Here is a 24,373-nt window from a genome sequence, read left to right as displayed (position 1 = left end):
TGTCTCTCTCTTGTCCAGCTTCGGGAAGGATACAGTGTAGCTTTGATCATCTTGCTGTATCTGAGTGAGCTCAGCAAACTCACCCATCGGCACTGTATCCTGTAGGGGTCCTTTGCATTTTTCTAATGCTGCTAGTCTCGTTTCAATTAAAGCCACCCTCTGTTGCATTTTGGTGCAGTCTGTGCATTTCCCAGTCTCCGTGCCTGAGATATCCGAGTACAGAGGCATGTTGTCGATAGGAAAGTCCAAGGCTTTTTCTGCGGTCTGATCCGGGAGTAAAAAGTGCCAAAATGTATTGTTGAATCGAGCGATGGAGGACGACGAAAACAAACTATATACTGTTAGGTATTATGATCATGAAATAAAATAAGATAAAGTAGATCTAAATGATGAATTAAGTAGTTTTTTCCAATGCCTAGCGGAGCTTCGGGAAACATGACCTCTCTCTGCTGCTCTCTATGTATGTTTTCATATGTATGGTACAAGACATTACAGGCTAGAACCTATCTGCCATACAGCACATTTAACAGCAAAGATGCCCAAGAAAGGCACACAAGATCACAAACCACACATCAGCTGTTCTCTTGGTTGCCAACTGGCACATGTATGTGCAACAGCAGACTTAAAAACAGTTTCTCATGCCTGTCACACACAGGTTGTGTAAAGCTGGACTTGCACATGACAAATAATAAGACTTGAAGAAAAATGCATTGCAGTTACCTGTAGTTTGAAGCATCAAGACCTTCATTTGCTTTCACCAGTTCAATGAAGGCCTTCCTCAGCTGGACCATTCTGAGCACCTCTTGGTTGACAAGCAGCCTTTGGCGAATGATCCGCTCACAAAATATCTTATAGCTGACATCAAACATGGGCTCATTCCTAAAACACATATGAATGAGAAGTAAAGAAATTAATAAGTGTTGTGATTATGTGCACATACAACAGAATGCAGATGAAATGTTTACTTAAATATCTTATAGCTGACATCAAACATGGGCTAATTCCTAAAACACATATGAATGAGAAGTAAAGAAATGAATAAGTGTTGTGATTGTGTGCACATACAACAGAATGCAGATGAAATGTTTACTTAAATATCTTATAGCTGACATCAAACATGGGCTAATTCCTAAAACACATATGAATGAGAAGTAAAGAAATGAATAAGTGTTGTGATTGTGTGCACATACAACAGAATGCAGATGAAATGTTTACTTATATAATGTTAAGTTAGTAGCTCCTTGAAATGCAATGTAAAAAATAACTTACTGTTCTTTCTCCGGTTTTTCAGGCTTCGTCAAAAACCTGGTGTACCGATTGGAACAGCCTCTGTGGTACTGCACCTCCAGAGCCACACAATCTTTGTCTTTTATATGCAAAAGAATACTTTGGTCGTCCTTCAACTCGGCAGCTTTCTGCAATTGGCCTTAATGAAACAAAAAGGATGGCTCAATGAGTTTGTTGACATATCTCACACATAATTGAACCTTTCAGTCACTCAACCACAGTGTGTGTGTGTGTATGTGTGTGTGTGTGTGTGTGTGTGTGTGTGTGTGTGTGTGTGTGTGTGTGTGTGTGTTTACCTGCTGTTAATGTTTCAGCCTTGGACAAAGGATCCCTTTTTCGATGGCCTCCTCGGTAGATAAACTTGTTCTCCTTTTTTTTTTACAAATTATGTACAGGGCAGGAAGGACGGGCCCTGAGCCTGCGATTGGCAGCCCTGACCTGGATCGCAGTTTCTTTGTTGGACTCCTGCTGCTAGAAGTCGATGGAATGGCCTCGTGGTCTTCTGTGTCCTCGGGGTCTTCCGTAGCTTTTTGTCTCTAACGTGCAAGACGTCTTTCCACCTTTGCGATGGCATTTTTGTCCGTAAATCTACGGTAGCACGTGTGATGGAAGACAGCTTCCTCGGGAATATTGTCAAACTCGACATCAACACAGTGTTTAAAGTTCTCAGCCAGGTCCCGAGACTCACCCTCCAAACCGAGCCACTTCTGTAGGCTTGTCCTGTATGTATTCCATCGTGCAGTGGTGAAACAATTTACATTCTCGTACTTGTTCGAAGTAATATGCATATAACATGTATATTTTTGTTTGCTTTTCAATGTTTTTATGAGTTTTTTATAACTCTTTGGTTCATTATCTTCGTCGTCCGTAGTGCTCGACGAAGGCATGGTGACTGTTTGAGTGTTTTCCTCTATTATATATATATTATATATATATATTATATATATCGTTCACGTTGGATCTAACCACACGGGAGCCGCCATATTGCCATTCTGTTTACAAAAAGCAGCCCTCTCATTGGATAAGCATGATCACATGTCGAACCGTGGCACGGCTCCCGACAAAAATCGTATTATGCTCTGAAGTCTCTAGTTCTGCATAAAACAAAGCCATATAGACAATCGACTGGAAAATCAGCGACAAACTTTTTTTTGGTAACTAACTGTTCAGTTGGCCTTGCAACACATATTAAGATATCAAGGAGACTCGTAGAGACGTGACTGCATGGTATGAACTCCGTTCTTTTAATGGCCTCCCCCCACTCGTTGCCTAGGTTACATGTATACAGAACGTTCCAACGTATTACCTCTAATACTACATCCCCCTTTCTGACTTAAGGATGCTGTCTTAGAAAATGCATAACAAAACAATAAAACTCCTGTTAATAAAACATTAATTATTTCTTTCACTCCTCTTGAGAGTTAAACTAAACACTTGCATCTTTTCAAGCAAACAGGTTTTTAAACTAAGACTGTTTTATGTTAATCTCAAACTTTTAACCTTTATGTCAGTCTTACTGGAACTATGAAATCATGTCAAATGTAAACAGTTGCATTTTCAATTTCAACAAATAGATACTCTAACAAGCATCAACAACATTTACAACATTTGCACATCACTTTCTCTTTTCTCTTCAGTCATGGACTTAGTCTTTTAGGTACAGTCATAGTCTTTTAGGTACACTGGTGGTACTCTCACTCTGGAAGGGACAGGTCCTTCTTTTACTGGTGTCTGCTGCCCCGAGTCACAAGGATTTGCAGGTGTGACAGGTGTGTTCACCGCAGTGGATGCACCATCCTCAGGTAAGTCGGTGCGTGTTGCTGGTGCAATAGGGGTGGGCGAGAGATGGTACCTGTTTCTTCGCAACGTGCCCCTAGGTGTCTCCACATTGTAGGATCTTGGAGTGCCTGCATTTGACACCACTGTGCCTCTCTCAAGGATGTCCTTGACCCACACATGGTCACCTTGTCGGAGGAGTGGCAGGTTTCGAGCTCTGTGACGACGGTCGTAGTTCAGTTTCTGCTTCTGTCTGTATGCTTGTTCAATTATTTTTAGACTGTTCATGTCTGTCCAGCCCGGGTTAAGCTGAGATGGGATGACAGGGACAGGTGTTCTAATGTTTCTGCCCATGAGGAGCTCTGCTGGACTGTGTCCGTTCGCCAGAGGAGCGGCCCGGTAGGCCATGAGGCCAAGGTAAGGGTCACTGGATTTCTTCAGGATACCCTTGATTGTCCTAACGGCCCGCTCGGCCTCACCGTTGCTTTGTGGGAAGTGGGGGCTGGATGTGACATGACTGAAACCCCACTCTCGTGCAAACTTCCTGAAGTACTCGGATGCAAATTGTGGCCCATTGTCTGAGCGCACCACATCTGGTATGCCATGACGTGCAAATATGGATTTGAAGTGCTCCACCACCGCCTCAGATGTTGTATAAGTGAGTTTGGCTACTTCAAAGAATCTGGAAAAATAGTCTACAATGACCAGATAGTGCTTATTATTTTCTGTCTGAAATAGATCTGCCCCCACAGTGGACCATGGTCTTGCTGGGAACTCAGTGGGTTGCAGTGTTTCTCTAAAGTTGGTTCTCTCCCGACTGCAAACATCACAGTTCTCTATCAGTTGTGTCAGGTCTTTGCTAAGGCCTGGCCACCACACAGATTGCTTGGCCCTCTCTCTGCATTTAGTGAGTCCCAGGTGGCCCTCATGCAGTTTGTTCAGCATCTCTGCTCTAAGTGACACTGGAATTACTATTCTACAGCCGTAAAGTAGCAAACCCTCATTAACTGTTAGCTCACCTGAGAACGGCAGGTAGGGACGGAATGCTGTTTGTATGGAGAATTTATCAGGCCAGCCCTCCTTGCAGTATCTCTTCAGTGTGTGGGATACAGTGTCTTTGTCCTGATGTGTTTCTATTTCTTTAAGTCTTTTGTCTGTAGCTGGCAGGTTTGCCATCACAGTGTCCACGTACAGGCTCACCTCTTCTTCCTGTAAGCCCTCCGCTGTGTTCTCGATTGGCGCTCTGGAGAGCACGTCAGCGGTGGCGATGTCCTTGCCTGGCACATGTGAGATGGTGTAAGAGAACCTCATCAGCCGCATACGTAGACGCTGTATGCGAGGTGGCAGTTCATCCAGACTCTTTGAGCCTAGCAGGGGAACCAAAGGCTTGTGATCTGTCTCTACGTGGAAGTCCTTTCCTATAAGGAACTCTGCAAATCTCTCACAGGCCCATGTTGTGGCTAAAGCTTCTTTTTCGATTTGAGCATACCGCTGTTCCGTGTTGCTCAGGGCTCTCGAAGCATATGCCACCGGCTTCCAGTCTTTTCCATTTCGTCGCTGGAGGAGAACAGCACCCATGCCGTATGAAGATGAATCTGCTGAGACAAGTGTGTCTGCATTTGGGTCATACAAGGCAAGACCCGGCGGTGTTGTAAGCTCAGCCTTAATCTGTTCAAAGGCTTGCTGCTGTTGTGGACCCCAGGCCCACATGTTTGATTTCCTCAATAGATCTCTGAGAGGGCGCGTTTTCTCCGCCAGGTGAGGCAGGAATTTTCCCAGATGATTGGTCATTCCCAAGAAGCGCCTCACCTCACTGACATTACTGGGCTCTGCCATGGCTTTCACAGCGCCCACCTTGTCAGGGTCTGCACTGACTCCAGTGGCGTCGATAAGTTGTCCCAGGAACTTTATCCTGCTCTTTGAGAAGTCACATTTGTCATTGAGTGTCACCCCTGCCTCCTGCAGACGTGTCAATGTCTTCCTTAGCCTCTCATCATGCTCACTCTGCGTGGCACCCCATATGAGCACATCGTCCATCTGACATACAACACCTTCCAGGCCCTCCAGGATACGAGACATGCGTTTTTGGAAGTGCTCTGGAGCGGACGAAATTCCAAAACAGAGACGGTTGTAGCAGTACCGCCCAAATGGTGTTATGAAGGTGGTGAGAAGAGAGGATTCTTCGGACAGCGGAATCTGCCAGAATCCAGCATTGGCATCGAGTTTAGAAAAGATCTTGGCTCCTGCAAGCTGTCCTAAAGTGTGCTCAACAGATGGTAGCGGATGCTTCTCCCTCATCACTGACCTGTTCAGCTCCGTGAGGTCGGTGCAAATCCTGACTCTGCCAGAGCTCTTGGGCACCACAACCATGGGTGCACACCATGCTGTAGGCTCCTCCACCTTTGAAATCACTCCTTGCTGCTCCATGCGAGTGAGCTCTTCTCTCACCTTTGGCATGAGTGGGAGGGATATGCGTCGCGGGGTCGAGAGAGAAAAGGGCTTTGCTCCAGGCTTCAGCACAATGGTGTACTCTCCCTCCATTTTCCCTAGTCCAGAGAAAAGATTTGGAAACTCTCTTTTCACAGTCTCTTTAGTATCCAGGCCTATGTTATTCACACGAGCAACCAGTTGAAGTGTCATGGCGGCTAGTCCACCCAGGAGTGGCGTACGTAGCCCATCAACAACATAAACTTCCTCTTGTGTGCTTTTGTTACCCTTACTGAGAGTAGCTGTAAATTTTCCATTCACCTTTAATGCTGTCCCTCCTGGTCCATAAAGAGTCTTTGTGGCTCTGGAAAGTTTGCTGAACTGGCCCTGGGTGTACAACTTTGCTGGGATTGCAGTGACATCTGCTCCAGTGTCTATCTTAAACACTGATTTTTGATTGTCCACCCTAACCTCTGTCATCCATGGGCAGGCACCTGTGGACTCCACAGAGCCCAAGAACGCGACGTCCTCATCGCTGTATTCCTCATCGCTGTCTTCCTCAGTCACTGCAGCTACATGAACTCCCGGTTTCTTTTTAGCTTGGCAGACTCTAGCATAATGTCCTTTCTTTCGGCACTGGTTACACACAGCCTCTCTAGCTGGACACTGCTGCGGATGATGCCCTCGTGTGTCCCCGCATCTGTTACATTGTGTTTGTCTTTCCAGTGTCTTTTTATGAAATGTCTGCCTATCTCGCTGCATGCTTTGCTTTGAGCCGCTGCGCTGCCACGATTGCATACTGTCTAGCTGAGTGCTACTGGCTTCTGCTTTAAAGTTTGTTTTTAGCATTTCAAGTTGCTTCTTTACCTGCTCACTTTGTCGTGCCTTGTTAATTGCCTTCTCCAACGTCAGTTCAGGGTCCATCTGCAACTGTTCTGAAAGGCGTTTATCCCTCAGGCCCACGACTAGACGATCTCTCACCATTTCGTCGTGTAGAGCACCGTATCCGCAGTACTCAGCAAGGCAATGCAGCGCGGTGTGGAAGCTGTCTGCTGACTCGCCGACCTCTTGTTGCCTCTGGTTGAACTTAGCCCGTTCGAATATAATGTTCCTGCGCGTTACAAAATGTGCGTCCAGCTTATTTTTCACGGTACCATAGTCTCCCGCCTCTTCTGCGTTTAAATGTAGAGAAACTACAATGTCCTCTGCTTGTTCTCCCATTGTGTAAATCAACGCATTGACCTGATTTTCCTCGTCCTGAGCGTCCATTCCAGACGCGATGCGAAATCTGTCGAATCGTTTTATCCATTTCGTCCACTCTTCTGCCTTGAACGAAAACGGCTCCGGAGGCTTAACTTGGTACTGAGCCATCGTTGCTCCCGCCGTCAAGCTGCTAACGCTAACTCACTGACTGGCTTATCTAACCTAACTCAGCGAATACCACTAACACTTTGCAGCTCACTGTCTTCACTTCTGACACCATGTTCAGTTGGCCTTGCAACACATATTAAGATATCAAGGAGACTCGTAGAGACGTGACTGCATGGTATGAACTCCGTTCTTTTAATGGCCTCCCCCCACTCGTTGCCTAGGTTACATGTATACAGAACGTTCCAACGTATTACCGTATTACCTCTAATACTACACTAACCACGACTCGTTCTTTTTTATAAGCTAAAGATTGTGTAGATGCCAGTGAGTGGAACGGGATTCATTTTCTAAAGGACTTTTCGTGCTTCACCTTGCGGCCTATAACGCGCCTAGATGAGTCCATGTCCATGCAAGTGAACGGAGCGTTCCCTCTTCGTCATAACTATCAAACCAAACATCCTTCACATTCACTGAGCGAACATTACGAAAGTAAAATGCACATTTCTCACTAAAAACGTTTCCATAAACGCATTTAATGGCGTAACTATGTTACTATTTCCACCCAGAATAAAGAAAGTTGTCGGCCGTGGCTGCGCTGGAGTCCGAGGTGATAGAGTTTAGATCGGGTTAGATTAAATAATCTCGGATATAAATAACAATAATCGGGTTAAATAACTTCACATGGTGTGTCTGGTGTGTTTCCATCATTCGTAGTGTTGATCAGCAGATATATAGTCCACCAAGACGTTGAGGTTGCTTAGTAACCAGAGACTCTGTCCATGCAAGTGAACGGAGCGTTCCCTCTTCGTCATAACCAGTGGCGATTTTGGTTTGGAAACTCTGGTGGGGCCCATGCAGGAAAATATTATAACGCAATCCAGAAATACCACATATTACTACCATCACAACAAAAACAAAGTAGCAAGTGACACAGGGGACCAAAATTATAGCTGAATAATGCCATCACTCAAACGCGAATCTGACGACATATATTTATTATAGCAATAGCACCACCAAATGGCAGCGTTCAAGATCTCACATTCACAATATCAAAACTCAAGAAACAACAACGTGGCAACAATAAAAACACAACGGCGCACACCCTTTACACAGCAATCAATATACAGAGCCACCACTCACAATATACCACAGCCAAAAAGCAATTTCAGCCCCACAGACAGGTGAACAGCTCCCTCTGGGAGCCCACGTGAGGTTGTGACAGACAAGGCCTCCTGGAGGTTGTTTTCATGAATGGATTTCAGTAATGACAGTGCGGTATTGTTGCCATTGCTGAGCTCACTGTGCAGGTAGAGGGACGTCAACTCTGTTTTCAGCTTCACCTTGTTGTTTATTGGCCATAGTTTGAAAGCACAATCCAGTTCAGCCTCTGGAAAGGCTTGCACAAACTTGGGGAAAAGTGTGCAGTCGATGAGTTTTGCTGCAATCAAATGGTCACTTTTAGCGAACCTGTCCTGCACTTGACTTATCGTGGTGTCGCAGGCTTCTTTCAGTACTGCGGCCGTGTTGGTTGTTTTCCTCCTCTTATTTCCCTCCGCTCCACTTTCTTGCACAATCACATCCGCTCGTTCCCTGAGACGCCCTACGTTCTTCTGGAAAACGTCCATGGCCCGGTTGATGCCAGCTGCGTCGATGTCTCTTTTTTGCAGTACACTGTATAAAATGTCCACTTCTGGCATTAGCTCTGAGAAAAACTCCAAGTGTAGAAATCTCGGTTCCTGCAGGTGCATGGACAGACCAAAGGCCTCACTGATGGTTACACTGTCCCATCCCTCTTGTGTGCGAATGTTGTTCAAACACTCAATTATCTCCTCACGGCGTTCACAAACAGCATTGACTGTCCTGCTTTTAAAGTTCCATCGCGTGGCTGGAGGTCTGGGGATGCGCTTATGTGACGTCTCGGCAAGAGCAGCTGTTCTCTTTGGTGAGTTGGAGAAAAATGTGGCGAATGCTGACAAATCAGCAAAAAATACCTTCAGCTCGGAAATTCTTGCTGAGCAGATCTGCTGAAGTATGAGGTTAAGTTGATGTGCGTAACAGTGCACAAAATGCGCATTTGGATAGCGCTCCTTGAGAAGAGCCAGAACCCCGCGCACACTTCCACTCATAACTGCCGCTCCATCATATGTTTGGGCGATGAGCTTGTTACCCAGGTTCAGGGACTCAAGAGATGCCTTTATAACATTTGCTAAACCAGCACCCGTTTTGTCCTTCACCTCGATAAATTCCCAAAACCTCTCGGTCACTGTGTTATTTAACATGTAGCGCAGCACGATGACCATCTGTGACTTGTAGGACACATCCGTGGTCTCATCAGCCTGCACGGCTACAAAAGGTGCATTTGCCAACTGTTGAGAAACCTCTTCTTTGTAGACACTGTACATGCACTCCAAAAGTTCATTTTGAATTATTGCTGAAGTGCCCTTGAAATAGGGTTGAGCATCGTAGTGGCGCCTCAGCCTGGAGTCTCCCTCACACATGGTGTTAAAAATGCACCTGAAAATGCCGGGGTTTAACGAGCCAGCCGACTCATCATGTCCACGCAGGGCAATTTCGCACTTGCCACACAGTTTTATACAGGTTATAATCCTCTCAAGAACATACCTATTTTCTTCGGTCTGCCGGTTGTGCTGTTCAATGCCACGTCGGTATGCACTGTCAAGCTGAGATGCAACATTTGCTCTCCCCAAAAGACCTAGCTTGATGGCATTATCCACATGAGAAGCACAGCTTTCGTGTTTTACCAGCCTTTCTGACAGATGTTTTAAATCTTTAAATCCAGTGGTTGTCCAGACGGTTTCCCCTCCAAAGAGCAGACATGGAAAGCAGTAGAGCGCCTTTTTTGACGAGCTCCCGGTAAGCCAAGTTTTCCGCTGGAACCACTCCTGGTTGAACGATCTGTTCTTGTCCTTTCCCTCTTGGGTGATGATTAAATCTGTCGGCCGATGTGGTCCCAAACGTTTAATCTCTAACTTCTCTTCAAGTGGTAAAGTGCTAAATCTCACATGAGACAGATGCTCAACACTATTCATCATTTAATGAATGAAACGTGACGTCCATTTGTTGTTAATAATTACTGTGCTGTAACTGTAACAGTTAGCTAGCTAGCAAGATCTGATCGGCTCCCGCCGTAAACCCCGCCCTTTCTACAAATCAGCCAATGAGAAGAGCTTTGGGGCCCAAAACTTCGGGCCCCACAGCCAAAACAGAAGCGGGCGCTGCGCACGCGCTTGCTCGCGCAACAGCTCCAGTTTTCTACACTGCAGCAGAAAGGGCCATCTCGGCTGTGCCCCACCGAGCGGAACAGACGTCACGAGACGGAGCAACGAACTATTTCACACACACACAACTACTACACTACAAAAAGTAAGACAATTGCGTTCATCAAATTAAAACTGCGGACATGTAATTCATTATTAACAATTAATGTATTATTAACTTAATTTTTGAAAAAAAAAAAAAAAAAGTATAATCGTGCCCTGCACGGCAGCACTCGCTGGTGGGGCCGTGCCCCACTGGCCCCTGATGCAAAGACGCCACTGGTCATAACTATCAAACCAAACATCCTTCACATTCACCGAGCGAACATTATGAAAGTAAAATGCACATTTCTCGCTAAAAATGTTTCCATAAAAGCATTTAATGGCGTAACTATGTTACTATTTCCACACAGAATAAAGAAAGATGTCGGCCGTATGCTTCTGTCCAAGCTCACTACTCTCTGCCAGTGACGTCTGGTCAAGCTCAACGCTGATTGGGCAACGCGGCTAATCGTCATGCGTATGAGCGTAAAAAGTTCCATTTTTTGAACTCTTGAAATGTACGCGCGTAAATATACGCGCCTAATACGCGCGTTACGCGCGTAAAATGTTGCTTTAGCGCATGTAACGCGTGTACGCGTTACATGCGTACACGCTACTTAGTTAGTGTCGACTTCGCCAAGAAAGTGTACTTCAGCATGTCTTTCTCCCATGTTAGGCTGCCATTGTGAGGGTTCTCAACGAGCATTTCCCATGTTAAATATTCCACCAGGTATGTCACCAAACGCCCATTCAAATATTTTGTGAGTCATTTGTTTAATGTGATATTTATTTTCATGTAAATGGTCAGTCTACGTATACCCCGGCTGAGAGTGGCTGCCATTGTGAGGGTTCTCAACGAGCATTTCCCATGTTAAATATTCCACCAGAATAAACGGCTGGCTGCCAATGGTTCCATCGTGGTCTCAATCACACAACGCAACGAGAGAGTACGCAACCGCTACACTTGTATAGCAGTTAGTCTGAGATATAGAAAAGTGTCAATCCTTCGCTGTTCTTTATTTTTTGTGCAATGAATGTAATCTATCAAGTCATGATTCAACCCTTAGTTCATCAGTCATGTTTATTCAAAAATATTGAACTGAATAAATTAACAGGGTTGAGAGGCGAGTTTACAGCATAAGAATAATGAAAAGGGGCAAAATCACCATCTAGGGGATCAAGTAGGTCCCGTTAGGTCCTAATGGCAAGTGTTTTCAATTGGTTCAGGACCATAGGCTTGGTCTCAATCAACTCCCTTTAGGTCATTGTTTTCCTATCTCAATCATCATCATCATCATCATCATCATCATCATTCCAGTCCTCTCTGATGGAGATAACAGACCTGGCAGAGTAGAAGGATGGAGGTTCACTCTTAAACAGATTGAACAATAAGTATGCAGAGCAAACAAAGGTGTGCGTTTATGGCAAGTCAAAAAAGTTATTGCAATAACCAGCGATTGCCCTGTTCCAGAGCTTAACCGAAAGGAGCCATCTTCACGATCGCTTGCGGCGCAAGTGAGCGTACGATAAATACGAAAGGTGGCTACACCTCTGCCCGCAAAGCTCGGCTTGACCGTTGAACCCTTTCATAGAAAATCAGGTAAGCATTGGAGGAGAGTGCCTCCTGCAGGGTGGCCTTGCGTACAGAGTCATCCGATGTCCAGAGCCACTGTGAGGGGTGTTGGCCTTGGGGGTGCGGGGCGGGGCAGCGGCGGAAGGTGATGAAGTGTCCCGTGTGCATGTCTCCATGGTGCACCAGCACGGCGGTGAGCTGGAACAGGTACTCTGACGGTCTGTGAGCAGGAGCACATATAAGCGGCACAGGAATCTAATGGCAACAGTTTGATGGAATGCCTGCATATCTTGATGTAGTTACCGCATGGAGGCAGAATACTTCTTACTCTCATTTGGTGCCCCAAAAGCAGTGCAACATAATGTTAACAATCCCACAACAAAAAAGTTTTGGGAGCATTTCTTAATAAATAATACAAAATAACACAAATTGCAGTTTCAGGGACTTACGTAAAGGACGGGCCATATATGAATGATGGGGAAACTTTAAGAAGCAGGACTATGCAGAGTATTGCTGGATAAACCCGACCAGATGTTCAAGATGAAAAGCACATGATAGAAAGAAGGGGGTTGTGTGAGGTCATTTATTAAAGGTTGGGTATGGGATTTGCGAAACGCAGATTTTGAAAATACACAACTCAAATGGTCCTACCATTTGAGTTGTGTATTTTCAAACACTGACTCTACCCATTCCAAGGTAATGGACGCGCGATCATGCACGAGCGCGAACACAGATGCGCGAGAGCGAGCCAGGCTAGCTAGGTTGGCGTTTAGGCTTGTCTTCTAGTGCTATGTCCAAATGTGGATTAGCTAGTTAGCTAGCTCCAGTAGCTACCGCAGGATAACAACAAACAGAAGCTTGCTCTGGGTCACGAGCTTTGAGTACGTGCCCGAAGGCACCAAGTGCAGTACGACCGTTTGATTGACGTACTTACTGTCCAATGCCACTCTGTGGTTCTGGAAAACATTGGCTGAGCCCTGCCCGTTCCACAGATGATTGACTTGTTTAATTGTCATGTCAGTACTTCTAACTCAGTGGCTGTAAGTGGGTTATGATAAGGATTTCAAGTAATTTTGCAAAAATTGCCAAAAAAGAGAATTCCATACCCAACCTTTAATGGTTGTACATTCCCAACATAGCACCTATGGTGATTTTTTTAGTGAATGTATGCGACTTTCCATCTTATTTAAAAAAAAATGTACTGCGAAAGAACAGATCGTTAACCTGTAGTCATGTGAGAAGTTGAGCTGTGTTCTCACGGCAGGGGAGTGGATGAATTGATGAACTGAAGCCATTGATCCATTGGCAAGGGGCTTGTTGTTGTTATGGTGGTTGCCGTCTAATAAATGAAAACATTGCTGGTTAATTAGGGGGAAACAATTCCCTAGCTCATTAACGATAAAGATTAACAAAAGTCATCATCGGCAGTCATTGGTTGAAATGACTGCCGAGCAGTTTGCATTGTGATGGTATGGCTTCACTAACGTGAGCTTCATCACAAACAGCGCCGTTACTGCATTTTATTTTTACCATTGGCCTACACTTTAAATAAAAGATGCCGGTCTACCGGTGCCATTTTGCATTGGCTTGTCAACCAGGTCCTGTTGGGTCTCCGTGTCGGCGGATATGGGGGGACATTTGGTGCGTTGCATCCTCTGGACTGAGGATCCATTGTGTTTGTAGCGGTCCATGGAGAGGAACTCTGTGAAGTGCACATGTTCCTGTCTCTTGATGGGAGTCCCTTCATTGGACCAGGTGAGCCTCTGCAGGTGAATACACAGGCACTGTGGCAGCTGGAAGACAAACCATTCTTCAAGTTGTGTAATCAATTCAACAAGACTGTAGAACTCATCATCTATACCGAAATTGGGGATTTCAAAATAACCTATTAGGATGAAACTGAGTACTCATTTGGTTTAAATAAAAGCTGGCCATGACCATGTAGAAAACAAGGAAGGTTTGAAAGAATATAATAGAATATAATGGATCAGAATAGAATCAATAGTCAATTTAATTAATGGATAATCGTGGTTTGTTTTATTACATTTCTGAGCCAGCATTGAGTAAACAGAAATACAGTCGGATGCAACCATGATTAAAACATCTTCATGCCTGATGGAAGGAAAATTACCTTTCCCAGTTTCAACTGTTTGACAAATGTGGTCCGTTGGTTTTCCAGAACATGACCCTTTTCTCTGGGACCCTGTTGAAGCTATGAGATGAAGAATAGAATACTAACACTTGTTTTCCTTTCATACCATGGAAGCATGCTTGAGAGGAGCCTTCGTACCTTGGTGCAGTTTTCACACTCCACCTCTTTGATGGTTTCAGAGGAGATGAAATACTGAAGACATTGATCGAGTGAGAGGGGCCGCCCCTGGGAAAGGGAAACGATTCATTATTATCATTCCACTTCTTCTTTATATTCATACATGTTATCCTCTCTCATCCCTTACCCACTGAGGAGACGGAATGGGTAAGGAAAGGCTTTCAAATGAGTCGTACCGCACTGGACTCTACAACGCAAAGATAAGAATACATTACACAATATATATGATAAGCAACAATCTTTGTCTTATCGTCTTTCTATTGATGAATGAAGCAAACCTGATGCTTGCAGCGCTTGCAAGACATATTGCTTGTCAAACGGCCATGGAAAGGATGTTGAAACTTCCAAGGATTCAGGATTGGATGAAGTGTGGCTGGAAAAATAAATAAAGGACCGGAAGAGTGCCATTTAATGGGTTTCAGGAAACAACTTGTGGATCCGTTTGGACTCCAAACAATTCCAAAACGTTCTCCCTGGGATTCATCTCCCAGACCCCCAGACATTTACTGGCTGCTGGACACCCCCCTACACTCACTACCTCCCGGACCCCCCTACTTTCAGTGTCTCCCCAACTACATTCACTGTCTACCCCTCACATTCACTGTCTCCCACCCTACATTTACTGTCTCCCCCTACCTTCACTGTCTCCCACACCCCCTACCTTCACTGTCTCCCCCCTTACTTTCACTGTCTCCCCCGTTCCTTCACTGTCTCCCCCCCCTACATTCACTGCCCCCCCCCCCCCACCCACTGTCCCCCTCCAACCTTCACTGTCTTCCCCCAACATTACTGTCTCCTGGAACCCCCTACATTCACTGTCTCCCAGGCCCTGTAGTGGGTTGGGGAGGCAGTGGGGAGCGTAGCAATCGATCCTTTCATATAACCTCTATTATTGCTTCTTATTTAGCCAAACGCCATTTAGCATATATAAAAAACAATATGTAGAACACATATAGTAGATAAGGTATTTATGGCACCTATAATTTATAAGGAACCTGTACGTAGAGACTTAATTCAGATAAGTATGCCTATATTTCCTCCCTCTTGGCCATTTTTTCCAGAAATATAATATTCAGTTCCATTCTTATGCAGATGACACCCAGCTCTACTACTACCACCAAACCCACCATGACCCTCCCTCCCACCTCCCTCTCCGATTGCCTCCAGGAAATCTGTGAAGAACTGAAATAGATATATTATAGAGGGATTATCAGTCTACCGTCACTCCCCGCTCTAAGCGCATGTCATATGCAGAAAGAGACGAGAGCGACAAGAGCCGCAATCATGTCTTGTTGTGTGTGGAATAAAGATCCCGGCCATTATACCACAGATACTCTAGCTTCTATAGCATATAACCGCGTTGTCTGATTACAGTTTATTCATTTTTCACAATTTACCAGCTCTCGTTTTGAAGAATAATCACCGCACCATTCGTTTCAATGGGTATCGCAACGGTCTATACTTTCAACATAAAGTGTACATATTTATAATTCGAAATTCGTCCCAGCCTTTATACCGCAGATACTCTGGGGTCTATAGCATATAACCGCGTTTTCTGATTACAGTTTAATTCATTTTGCACAATTTACCGGCTCTCGCTTTGAAGAATAATCACCGTGCCATTCGTTTCAATGGGAATCACGACAGTCTATACCAGGGGTCGGCCACTGGCGGCCCGACATAATGTCTGGCCCGCCAGATTATTCTGAAGTTATATGATTTTATTTTTTTAAATATCGAATATCTATATCTGTTAGCTTAAATGTAAGGGGCCGGATACAGGGAATTTTTTTTTCTTTCTCAACCAATATTGAATTTAATTGTATCAATCCTGCTACTACTCCCGGAAGGTTAGAGACACACGCGTCACGGTCACGCATAAGCTGCGAGGGGCTGAGCGGGAGTTATTGGAAACTATGCAATATTAAATTAAACGGAACCCCCCTCTATATGCCTATATACAACAACCATGGCTACCCGACATTACGTATTTTTGTGTGATACTGCACGTAGATAAAGGCAGGAGCTGTTGACAAAAGTCCACAAAAGATTTAAGACGGCAAGCTCTGAGACTCTGATGAGGCTACTTCGCCTACAGTGCGTAGGCTCCCGCCATGGTGTGTGTGTATATGTGCGTGTGCGCAGTCAATCAGCACCCGCCGTGGTGCGTGTGTGTGTGTGTGCAGTCAGTCAGCACCCGCCGTGGTGCGTGTGTGTGTGTGTTGTGTTGTGTGAAGAGTTTTAAGAGTGGTTGGCTGCTTTTTGAGGTGCGCACTACTGCCCTCTCTCCAGCATAAGGCCTTTCTACACTGCCAAGCCGGTTCGGTCGAGGATTTGCACGCCCAGCGATTTCACTGTCTTATTTAAAGTTTCCTGTGTAAAAACTAGGGGGTTTAATCCCCCGTTAGTCACGTCTCGGGCTTTCTTGGTTCACTGGAGAAGGCGGGGCTGTGCATTCTAAAGAGTCTAGAACTCTTTAGAATAATTTGCATATTCCCGAATGTTTAAAACATTTTATGAATGAAGACACCCGCATGCAAGAATGAGTTCACATCTAAGTGTAGGCTATAAACGCTTTTAACTATTTACAAGTGCAAAAACGCCAACATATTCTTTATTTTGCTGACCACTTTTGGGTTAGGGATGGGTTAGGGTTTTTTGTCCCAACGAAAGCCTCGTAAGGACAGTTCCTCTTCGTCTCTCTGGTAGATCGCACCATCTTTCAACGTCTTTGTTTAATATGACTGCATCACCTTCTCTCACATGATCAGCAGCTCGCGGATTTGCCTTTCTCTCCAGTTAGAACTGCTCATGACGATATTGCTGCGTGGTCTCTGTGGAGACTGTGCAGCAACACCTCTACCCAAAGTGATCAGGCATGACATTTACGTGATTAGGGCATAGACTTGTTTATATGTACGTCTTTTAAGAGTCATCTAGTGCTTGGTAGGCATATGAATAAGCCAGCTGACCGGCCTGTGTCGCAGTTCCAGTTGCACTTTCATTAATCAATTCCTTGAACTAGCCTTTGATAATGTTCTGGCCCGCCACCTACTGGCTGGAATTTTTTGCCTGAGGCCAAACTTAGTTGCCAACCCCCGGTCTATGCTTTCAACATAAAGTGTACATATTTATAATTTGAAATTCGTCCCAGCCTTTATACCAAAGATACTATAGGGTCTATAGCAGGGGTACTCAAGTAGAAATGATGAGGGGCCACACATTTTATTTTCAGTGACTCAAGGGGCCGGTCGGTATACGTGTGACTGAGGCCGATATATGCTCTGTTTTAGACGTAACACGTAAGCACGTAAGATACATAACCCCCCCTTGCGCGGTAAAATATCCCCCCTTACGTGCTTAAGTGCGTCGGCCAAAATTCCTGACTATGCGACTAAAACACTACGGCCCTACGCAGCTCGCAAAGACTGTGATTGGCCAGCTAACCACATCCTTTCAGGAGTCTCACATTTCCGGTTTTACAGCATAATAGCGCCATTTTTAAAAGGCCGTGACAGAAGCAAATGAAGAATTTTGAAGAAGGAGAAGAAGAAAACACAAGAACGAATTATGATAATTATAAATATAAACAAGCCAGCGATTTCCACTTCCACGCCTACAGATTCGTTCGTTGCTCCCCCTACTGTTCTGGCGGAGAATCCCCTTGCAACACGCGCAATCCTTAAGGAACCTTAAAGGAACCGTAAATCAAAACTTGTCTAAAACAAGTCCCTTGTGTAAATTACGTGCTTAGCATATAACCGCGTTTTCTGATTACAGTTTAATGTAACAGTAAGCTGACAACATCGCTAATTAACACCGCAACTGCAAATTAACCACACAGTCAGAGATAACGATGGCAACCGGTCAAACAAATGTTCTTTTTGCGATCATTCTTCGCGCACATCCGCCGTGTTGATAAACAAATAATCCCCCTAATGGCACCAAATCCACCCTCTCTAAAATAAATGACTTCTCCATCTCCATTGTCAATTATTCAGTTTCCCCCTCTCCCTAAGTCAAGAGTCTGGGTGTCATCCTGGATAGCACCCTATCTTTTCAGTCCCATAACAATAATGTCACTCGATCAGCTTACTTCCACCTACGTAACATCTCTTGCCTGCGCCCATCTCTCTCCCCCAACAGAGCTGAAATTCTGGTTCACACCCTGGTCGCATTGCTTTTGGACAACTGCAACTCTCTCCTCTTTGGTTTACCAGTCCATACATAAATTACAACTGGTACAAAACTCTGCAGGCTGAATCATTACTAAAACCCCCTTCATCAGTGACATAACACCTGTCCTGCAGCAACTCCATTGGCTCCCCATCAAATATTGCATCATTTACAAGATCCTGCTTCTCACTTTCAAGGCCATCAACAATCTTGCCCCTCAGTATCTTACCGAGCTACTCCATATCAAGACACCCACCCGTTCTCTCGGATCGTCTTCCTCCATCCAGCTCACCCTCCCACCTGCTCACCTGGTTACCATGGGGTCAAGAGCATTCAGTCGCTCAGCCCCCCACCTCTGGAATTCTCTGCCTCATGACATCCAACACTCCAGTTCCATTATCACTTTCAAATCTCACCTGAAAACGTGTCTATTCAGACAAGCCTACTCCCTTTAAGTCAGTTGCATTCTTGGGACTAGAATGACCCTACTCTTTTCTCTTGTACACTGTTTTATTTTGTTGTTGTTGTTGTTTTTTGCTTGCTCTTATGAATGTTTGATTTTGTAAGGTGACCATGAGTGTCAAGAAAGGCGCTGTCACGTTAAAATTGTACCGGGGGCGAAAATTGTACCGGCCTACGTCATCAGTTGTTTACATCTTGACAACCTGCCGGGCAGGTTGCAAAAAACATTCGGCTCATGTTTCCAAAAGACGAAATAACATAATACAGATAACGGATCGCTAGATAACACTTGTTTTTACTTTATATTTGTAATGTATTTAATTGTTTAATCGAATAGCAACAGACGACGCGATCGTCTGTTGCCGGGAAACGGGCGATCGCGTCAAATGACGTAGGAAGGTTCTTGAACATTCGCGTCCTACGTCATTTGACGCGATCGCCCGTTTCCCGGCAACAGACGATCGTGTCGTCTGTTGTTATTCGATTAAACAATTAAATACAATACAAATATAAAGTAAAAACAAGTGTTATCTAGCGATCCGTTATCTGTATTATGTTATTTTATTGTTATTTATTTTATTTGTATTATAAGCACTTTGAGATTCTTGAATATAAAGTGCATTATAAATACAATTTATTATTATTATTATTATTATTATTTTGTCTTTTGGAAACATGAGCCGAATGTTCTTTGCAACCTGCCCGGCAACAGACGATCGCGTCGTTTGTTGCCAGGCAGGTTGTCAAGATGTAAACAACTGATGACGTAGGCCGGTACAATTTTCGCCCCCGGTACAATTTTAACGTGACAGCGCCCATAAATTAAATGCATTATTATTATTAGTCTATTGTTAGAACAGACATTACAATATACAGTATAAGCATGTGCATTTACGCTACCATGCGTGTGAATGTATTTCTGTCCTCAGAGCACCCTTCGCGAAAGATATACCTGTACTTCTGCAACTCAGAGTCTTGTCAGCTTGCTCCGGGATACTCTGTTGTATAGAAAAAGGCAATCATCATATTATGCATCAATTCATGCATCTTTTACTTCACCAGTCTAATTCAGCAACCTGTTTCCATTCCAACAATGAGAGGGCAGGGGAAGTCCACTAGACTACTTGCCTTAAGGGACTTAATGTCAAACAAATGACAGACTCTTGGCAGCCGATCCCTTTCCTCTTCCAGAGAGGACGTGAGCACATGAAAAAGCTCATGAGCATCCTATGGTGGAGCAAAGTCAGATACAAACACAGACTGTTGACACAGAGTACTCACATCAAAGGCCATGTTGAAGATTAGTCCACAGGGCGAGTCAACATACCTGCTCTTCAAAAGAGTTGATGTGCCACCTGTACAATCTGAGGACATCCAACAGGCACCCAGCATCAAGCACATTCTCCTCCCCAGGCTCATCACTGGACAGGGCTGTTGATCAAACCTTTTCTGATCATGTCTGTCATGTGTTTATGTTTAGGAAATGCCAACAATGTCTCCATGCATGGATAAATAAAATAATGGATCAAGGAGATGTGAAGGAATAAGGTCATTACAAGTCAAAGTTTGTGCCAACAGTAATTGATTGAGGTTATTTGAAGCCAAGATGAACAGTCTGAGTCTGGGTCACGATTTTGAAAGAATTGCAGGAGAAGAGAGATAAAAGGAAGGGGGTCATTTCGCTGCCAAGTTAACAACAGGTAAAGCTATGTTTTCATTATTATTTATAACATTGCGATGAGAGACAGCAACGTCAAATGAGGTCATTTGAGGAAGGGACAACACAAGCAGACGCGGATTAACTCACAGGCTGCCTCGGCTGCAGCCTAGGGGCCCACGTCTGCAAGGGGCACTGGATGACACGACTATTTAAAAAAAAAAAACGTGACCCCTATTGGCCCATAATAAGAAACATTAAAAAATGCTAAAACATACTGAATCACCTGTCTCTGATCTGTCCATTGAAAGCGATATTCTGCGAGTATTGCACAGCAGTTTGATTTGTTTCAGTAAGGATGTTGTGATTTTGCCTCAGTAAAACACCCACTGCTGCTGATGTTGTAGGCCTACCTCACGAAGCTAAAGGGTAACAAAGCTATAAGCTGTCGGTCGGTCCACAGAGGGTCATTGCAGCTATGGCAAATTCGCACTTGTTCTGCATAATTGCTGTTTTAGTAGAGACTTTCGCAATGGGTGTGTGTGCCATTGCGCCCCCAGGATGTGCATATGGGCCATGTAATATTCCTAAAACGCTTTTACACATGGCACTAAATTACACTTTTTTTGGTCTAAATTAAGTTATTTTGCATGATCAGTAAGGGGGCCTCACACAAAAGGTAGCCTTGGGGCCAATGACCACCTTAATCCGCCACCTTCACACAAGTACCAACAAAGGGTAACAAACTACTAAACTAACAAAACGTAGGAGGGATTGGGAACGGATGTGTATGACTTTACCAGGGGAAATACCTTCACGGTATTATCCATAATATTGATGGTTATAGCAGTGTTTTTTGACTAAATGATCACAAAAACTCTACCAACAATGTAAAATACTTAAAAACTTGGAGTTTAGCTGAAGATGTATCTTGTGTAGCATATAGTGGCTATCTAACCTTTGAGAAGGTTCAGGAGCATGCTGGACAGCTGCTTGTCTTGACTGGACTGTCCCTCAGTTCTTTGTGAAAAGCTCTCCAGCCAGCGTATGAAGGAGGGACATGCTGCCAGACCTTGGAGCAATGAATTCATGAAGCAGGTATTGCCCAAGTTCAACAAACCTGGAACCATCCCTGTGGAAGGAAAGGAGTCTTGGTAAATCACCACATTCTGCAAAACATGTAGATCCACAACAGCTTACTTTGAGAGTCGACTCGTCAATGAACTCTTGCTTGAGTTTACTGTGGTCAGACTCATCCCTAGTCAGAGATGGCCACTTCATTTCAGTACCTCTCTTTTTCTTCTTTTGCCCTGTGATTGGTCCCCATATAATGTAAGCTCCAGCAGCCACTGCTGCAGCTATACCACCGACAACACCCCAGTTCTTCATCAAGCTTCTGAAATTGTATATCACACACACACACACACACACACACACACACACACACACACACACACACACACACACACACACACACACACACACACACACACACACACACACCTCAATGAATTGAAATATTGTGGAAAAGTTGGGTAAATATAACCCCCTTTTGTGTGTTTTGTTTAGAAGTCTGACCTGAAATGCAAGAGGAAGCACACGAAAGTGCCTCCATATTTATCATACAGTCTCTATAGTCTCTCGTTTATATAGACATAACTTAAGGACGATTGTTTAGCCATTCTTTTGTGAATAAAGCGCAGTACGACGCGTATCGATATAAGGTGCCTTATTCCAATATGTTGTTCTGTACAGCTCTATTTTGCTGTTTACTACATGGCGACGCTATGCCATATGAAACCTTACAGTGTTAGAATAATCGATTGAATGTAAAATAAGCTTAGCGATGGGGCCCCTAGCCTCGACTAAAAACAGCCAGCCATAGCATGTTAACTAACATCGTAGTTAACATAACATCGTAACGTGAAGACCTCTATTTGCCCCTCACTACACAATACACCCCTGCAGAAATAGATCATGCACAACATTGAAAAAGCACACGACTTTCTGCTAGTAGTGCTTTTTATTTAACTACTTCATTAAACATATACAAGTTTTGTTTTTGGTTGATGTCTGCAGATGAAACTTTTCATATCATTTTTGACGTACTGGATTTCTTGACTACCGCAATTTTACGGTTAGCTTAGGTATACTCTATATGGTAAATAATAGACTCATGTTTATTTGAGGAATTAAGAGATTATTATTATTATTATTACCTTACTGCGGATCCAGTACTGAGGAACTCTCGAACAAGCTGCTCAGAGGTCTCTAGTCGGCGCCACAACATTGTGTTACCATTCGGAACTCTGTTCTATGGACTCGTGTTTCGGCGGAATACAAAATAAACCGCACCGCTGTGTACGGAAACGCGATATAATATGTACGAAATAGTTCCCTAGCCGTGTTCGAAATCGTTCCCTATTCACTCCCTCACTATTCCCTATATAGTGTTCATGATATATTGCACTATATAGGGAACGAACAAACGAGAATTCGGACACTACGCTGAACATTTCTAAGCGTCATTTCCGTCAGTAAATGCGCCGGTATTTGTGTGACGCAGAAAGATGCGCCCACATCATGTAAACAAACCGGGCACTCACGAGGAAAGCTGGAGCTTGTAATGATGTTGAATGCTACATTTCCTTGATCAAGGTTTTTTTTATAAATTTTGAATGTTACATTTTCTATGTTAAATCCCAAATAAATTGTTGACATTTCTAAACGAAAGCCGGAGACTCCATCATTAAGTGTATTCGTTTTCGCGGTTATTCAGGTTCTTCTTCTCCTCCGGAAAAACACGACCGCATTGCATTTTGGTATACGGGAGTGTTGTGTATGTAAGTGGATACAGAGAACATAGATATATATATCAGTCCAGAAAACCGGAACTAACCACAGAGAATGTCTAATATGAGAAGAATGGGCACTCGCTGTTTAGTTCCGGTTTTCTGGACTGGTTGCAGTAATAATCTCTGTCCACGCGGGGCGCTCGCAGGCGAGTCCAGAATGAATGGGAGCCTAGGGTTTTATCCTCAGAATCCACTTTTCTCACGATGTAATTTTTTGACAAGTAATTTGAAAGTTGCGTTCAAAAGGAGGGGCTAAGAAAATAAACTCAGCTGAATATTGCATTGAGTCACATTTTAACACTGCATCAACTTATTTTACATCAGTAAACAATCACCTAGAGAGCAGTGTTCTGTTGTACTCCTCCTTATGCCTCTTCCTTTCTTGATCTCTACAGTTGGACCTTGATGCTGTGACAACGGACAAGTCTTCTTCCTCTGTCCTTTTTTTCTGCCTCTGTTCAGTGTTGTTAAATCATCACTTGCTTGCATAATTTGGATTATTAGAATAAATTTAAGTTTCATAAAAGAATAGTAGAATGACACCACATTTAAATATATAGTATATATGTATCTGCATTTATTTTATTTTTAAGTATGTTTACAAGCTTACCTGTTAATGTAATCAATGTATAGCGGAACTACTGTTCTGAGGTGCAAGAGCTCACGTTTATTGTTGTAGCACCAGCATCGGAGCATGCTAGTGGTGGATTCAATGATTTGTTTCCGTGACCCAGTTCGCGTGATTCAGTTCGCCACCAGGAGTCGTTCGCGAATCGTTCCTTCGTTCCGTGCAATGGGGTCCATTCCATGATGCGATTTAACGCTACCGGAAACCATTCTGAACGAACATACGATTCGTGAACGACTCCTCCACGTTCAGTCGAGTTTCCGGTGAATCTGTAAATATTCTAGAACACACGGGAGTCCTGGAGCTCTATATCTAAATATTATCATATAGCCTACACAGATATCTATATCATATAATATATATTATCACAGTCCTGGAGCTCTATATCTAAATAATATCATATAATACATAGATATCTATAACATATTGTGTGCGCCTCCAGACGATATTATGAATCACAAACTACTTTGTCGGGTTCTGCAACGTCTCTGGTTCTTCCACTTTCACATCAA

The 24,373-nt window shown here is 44.0% G+C and overlaps 2 protein-coding genes across 3 annotated transcripts; both read right to left on the bottom strand.

Annotated features, from left to right (window-relative positions):
• Nucleotides 1-2,457: 2,457 nt before the first annotated feature.
• LOC130401697 (uncharacterized protein K02A2.6-like) lies at nucleotides 2,458-7,129 on the bottom strand. The gene has a single exon (XM_056605618.1). It carries the CDS (start codon nucleotides 6,859-6,861, stop codon nucleotides 2,941-2,943), a length of 3,921 nt encoding a protein of 1,306 aa, XP_056461593.1. The 5' UTR covers nucleotides 6,862-7,129; the 3' UTR covers nucleotides 2,458-2,940.
• A 3,684-nt stretch (nucleotides 7,130-10,813) lies between these two features.
• Nucleotides 10,814-22,928, bottom strand: usp30 (ubiquitin specific peptidase 30). 2 transcript variants are annotated; one of them, XM_056605621.1, is made up of 13 exons: nucleotides 22,598-22,927; nucleotides 21,668-21,774; nucleotides 21,337-21,510; nucleotides 20,049-20,152; nucleotides 19,850-19,948; nucleotides 19,674-19,719; nucleotides 14,362-14,456; nucleotides 14,211-14,270; nucleotides 14,045-14,131; nucleotides 13,886-13,966; nucleotides 13,322-13,547; nucleotides 12,979-13,093; nucleotides 10,814-11,974 (listed from the first exon to the last, which is right to left on the bottom strand). In XM_056605621.1, exons 1-13 carry the CDS (start codon nucleotides 22,666-22,668, stop codon nucleotides 11,725-11,727), a joined length of 1,515 nt encoding a protein of 504 aa, XP_056461596.1. In that variant the 5' UTR covers nucleotides 22,669-22,927; the 3' UTR covers nucleotides 10,814-11,724. The 2 variants fall into 2 exon arrangements, with proteins under 2 accessions (XP_056461596.1, XP_056461597.1); XM_056605622.1 differs by lacking the exon at nucleotides 19,850-19,948 and having other exon boundaries at nucleotides 22,598-22,928.
• Nucleotides 22,929-24,373: the final 1,445 nt, after the last annotated feature.

This window comes from Gadus chalcogrammus, chromosome 13, assembly GCF_026213295.1.
Source record: "Gadus chalcogrammus isolate NIFS_2021 chromosome 13, NIFS_Gcha_1.0, whole genome shotgun sequence".
Lineage (NCBI taxonomy): Eukaryota > Metazoa > Chordata > Actinopteri > Gadiformes > Gadidae > Gadus > Gadus chalcogrammus.
The sequence above is the reverse complement of the archived record's forward strand: the minus strand, read 5'-3'. Positions and strand labels throughout refer to the sequence as shown.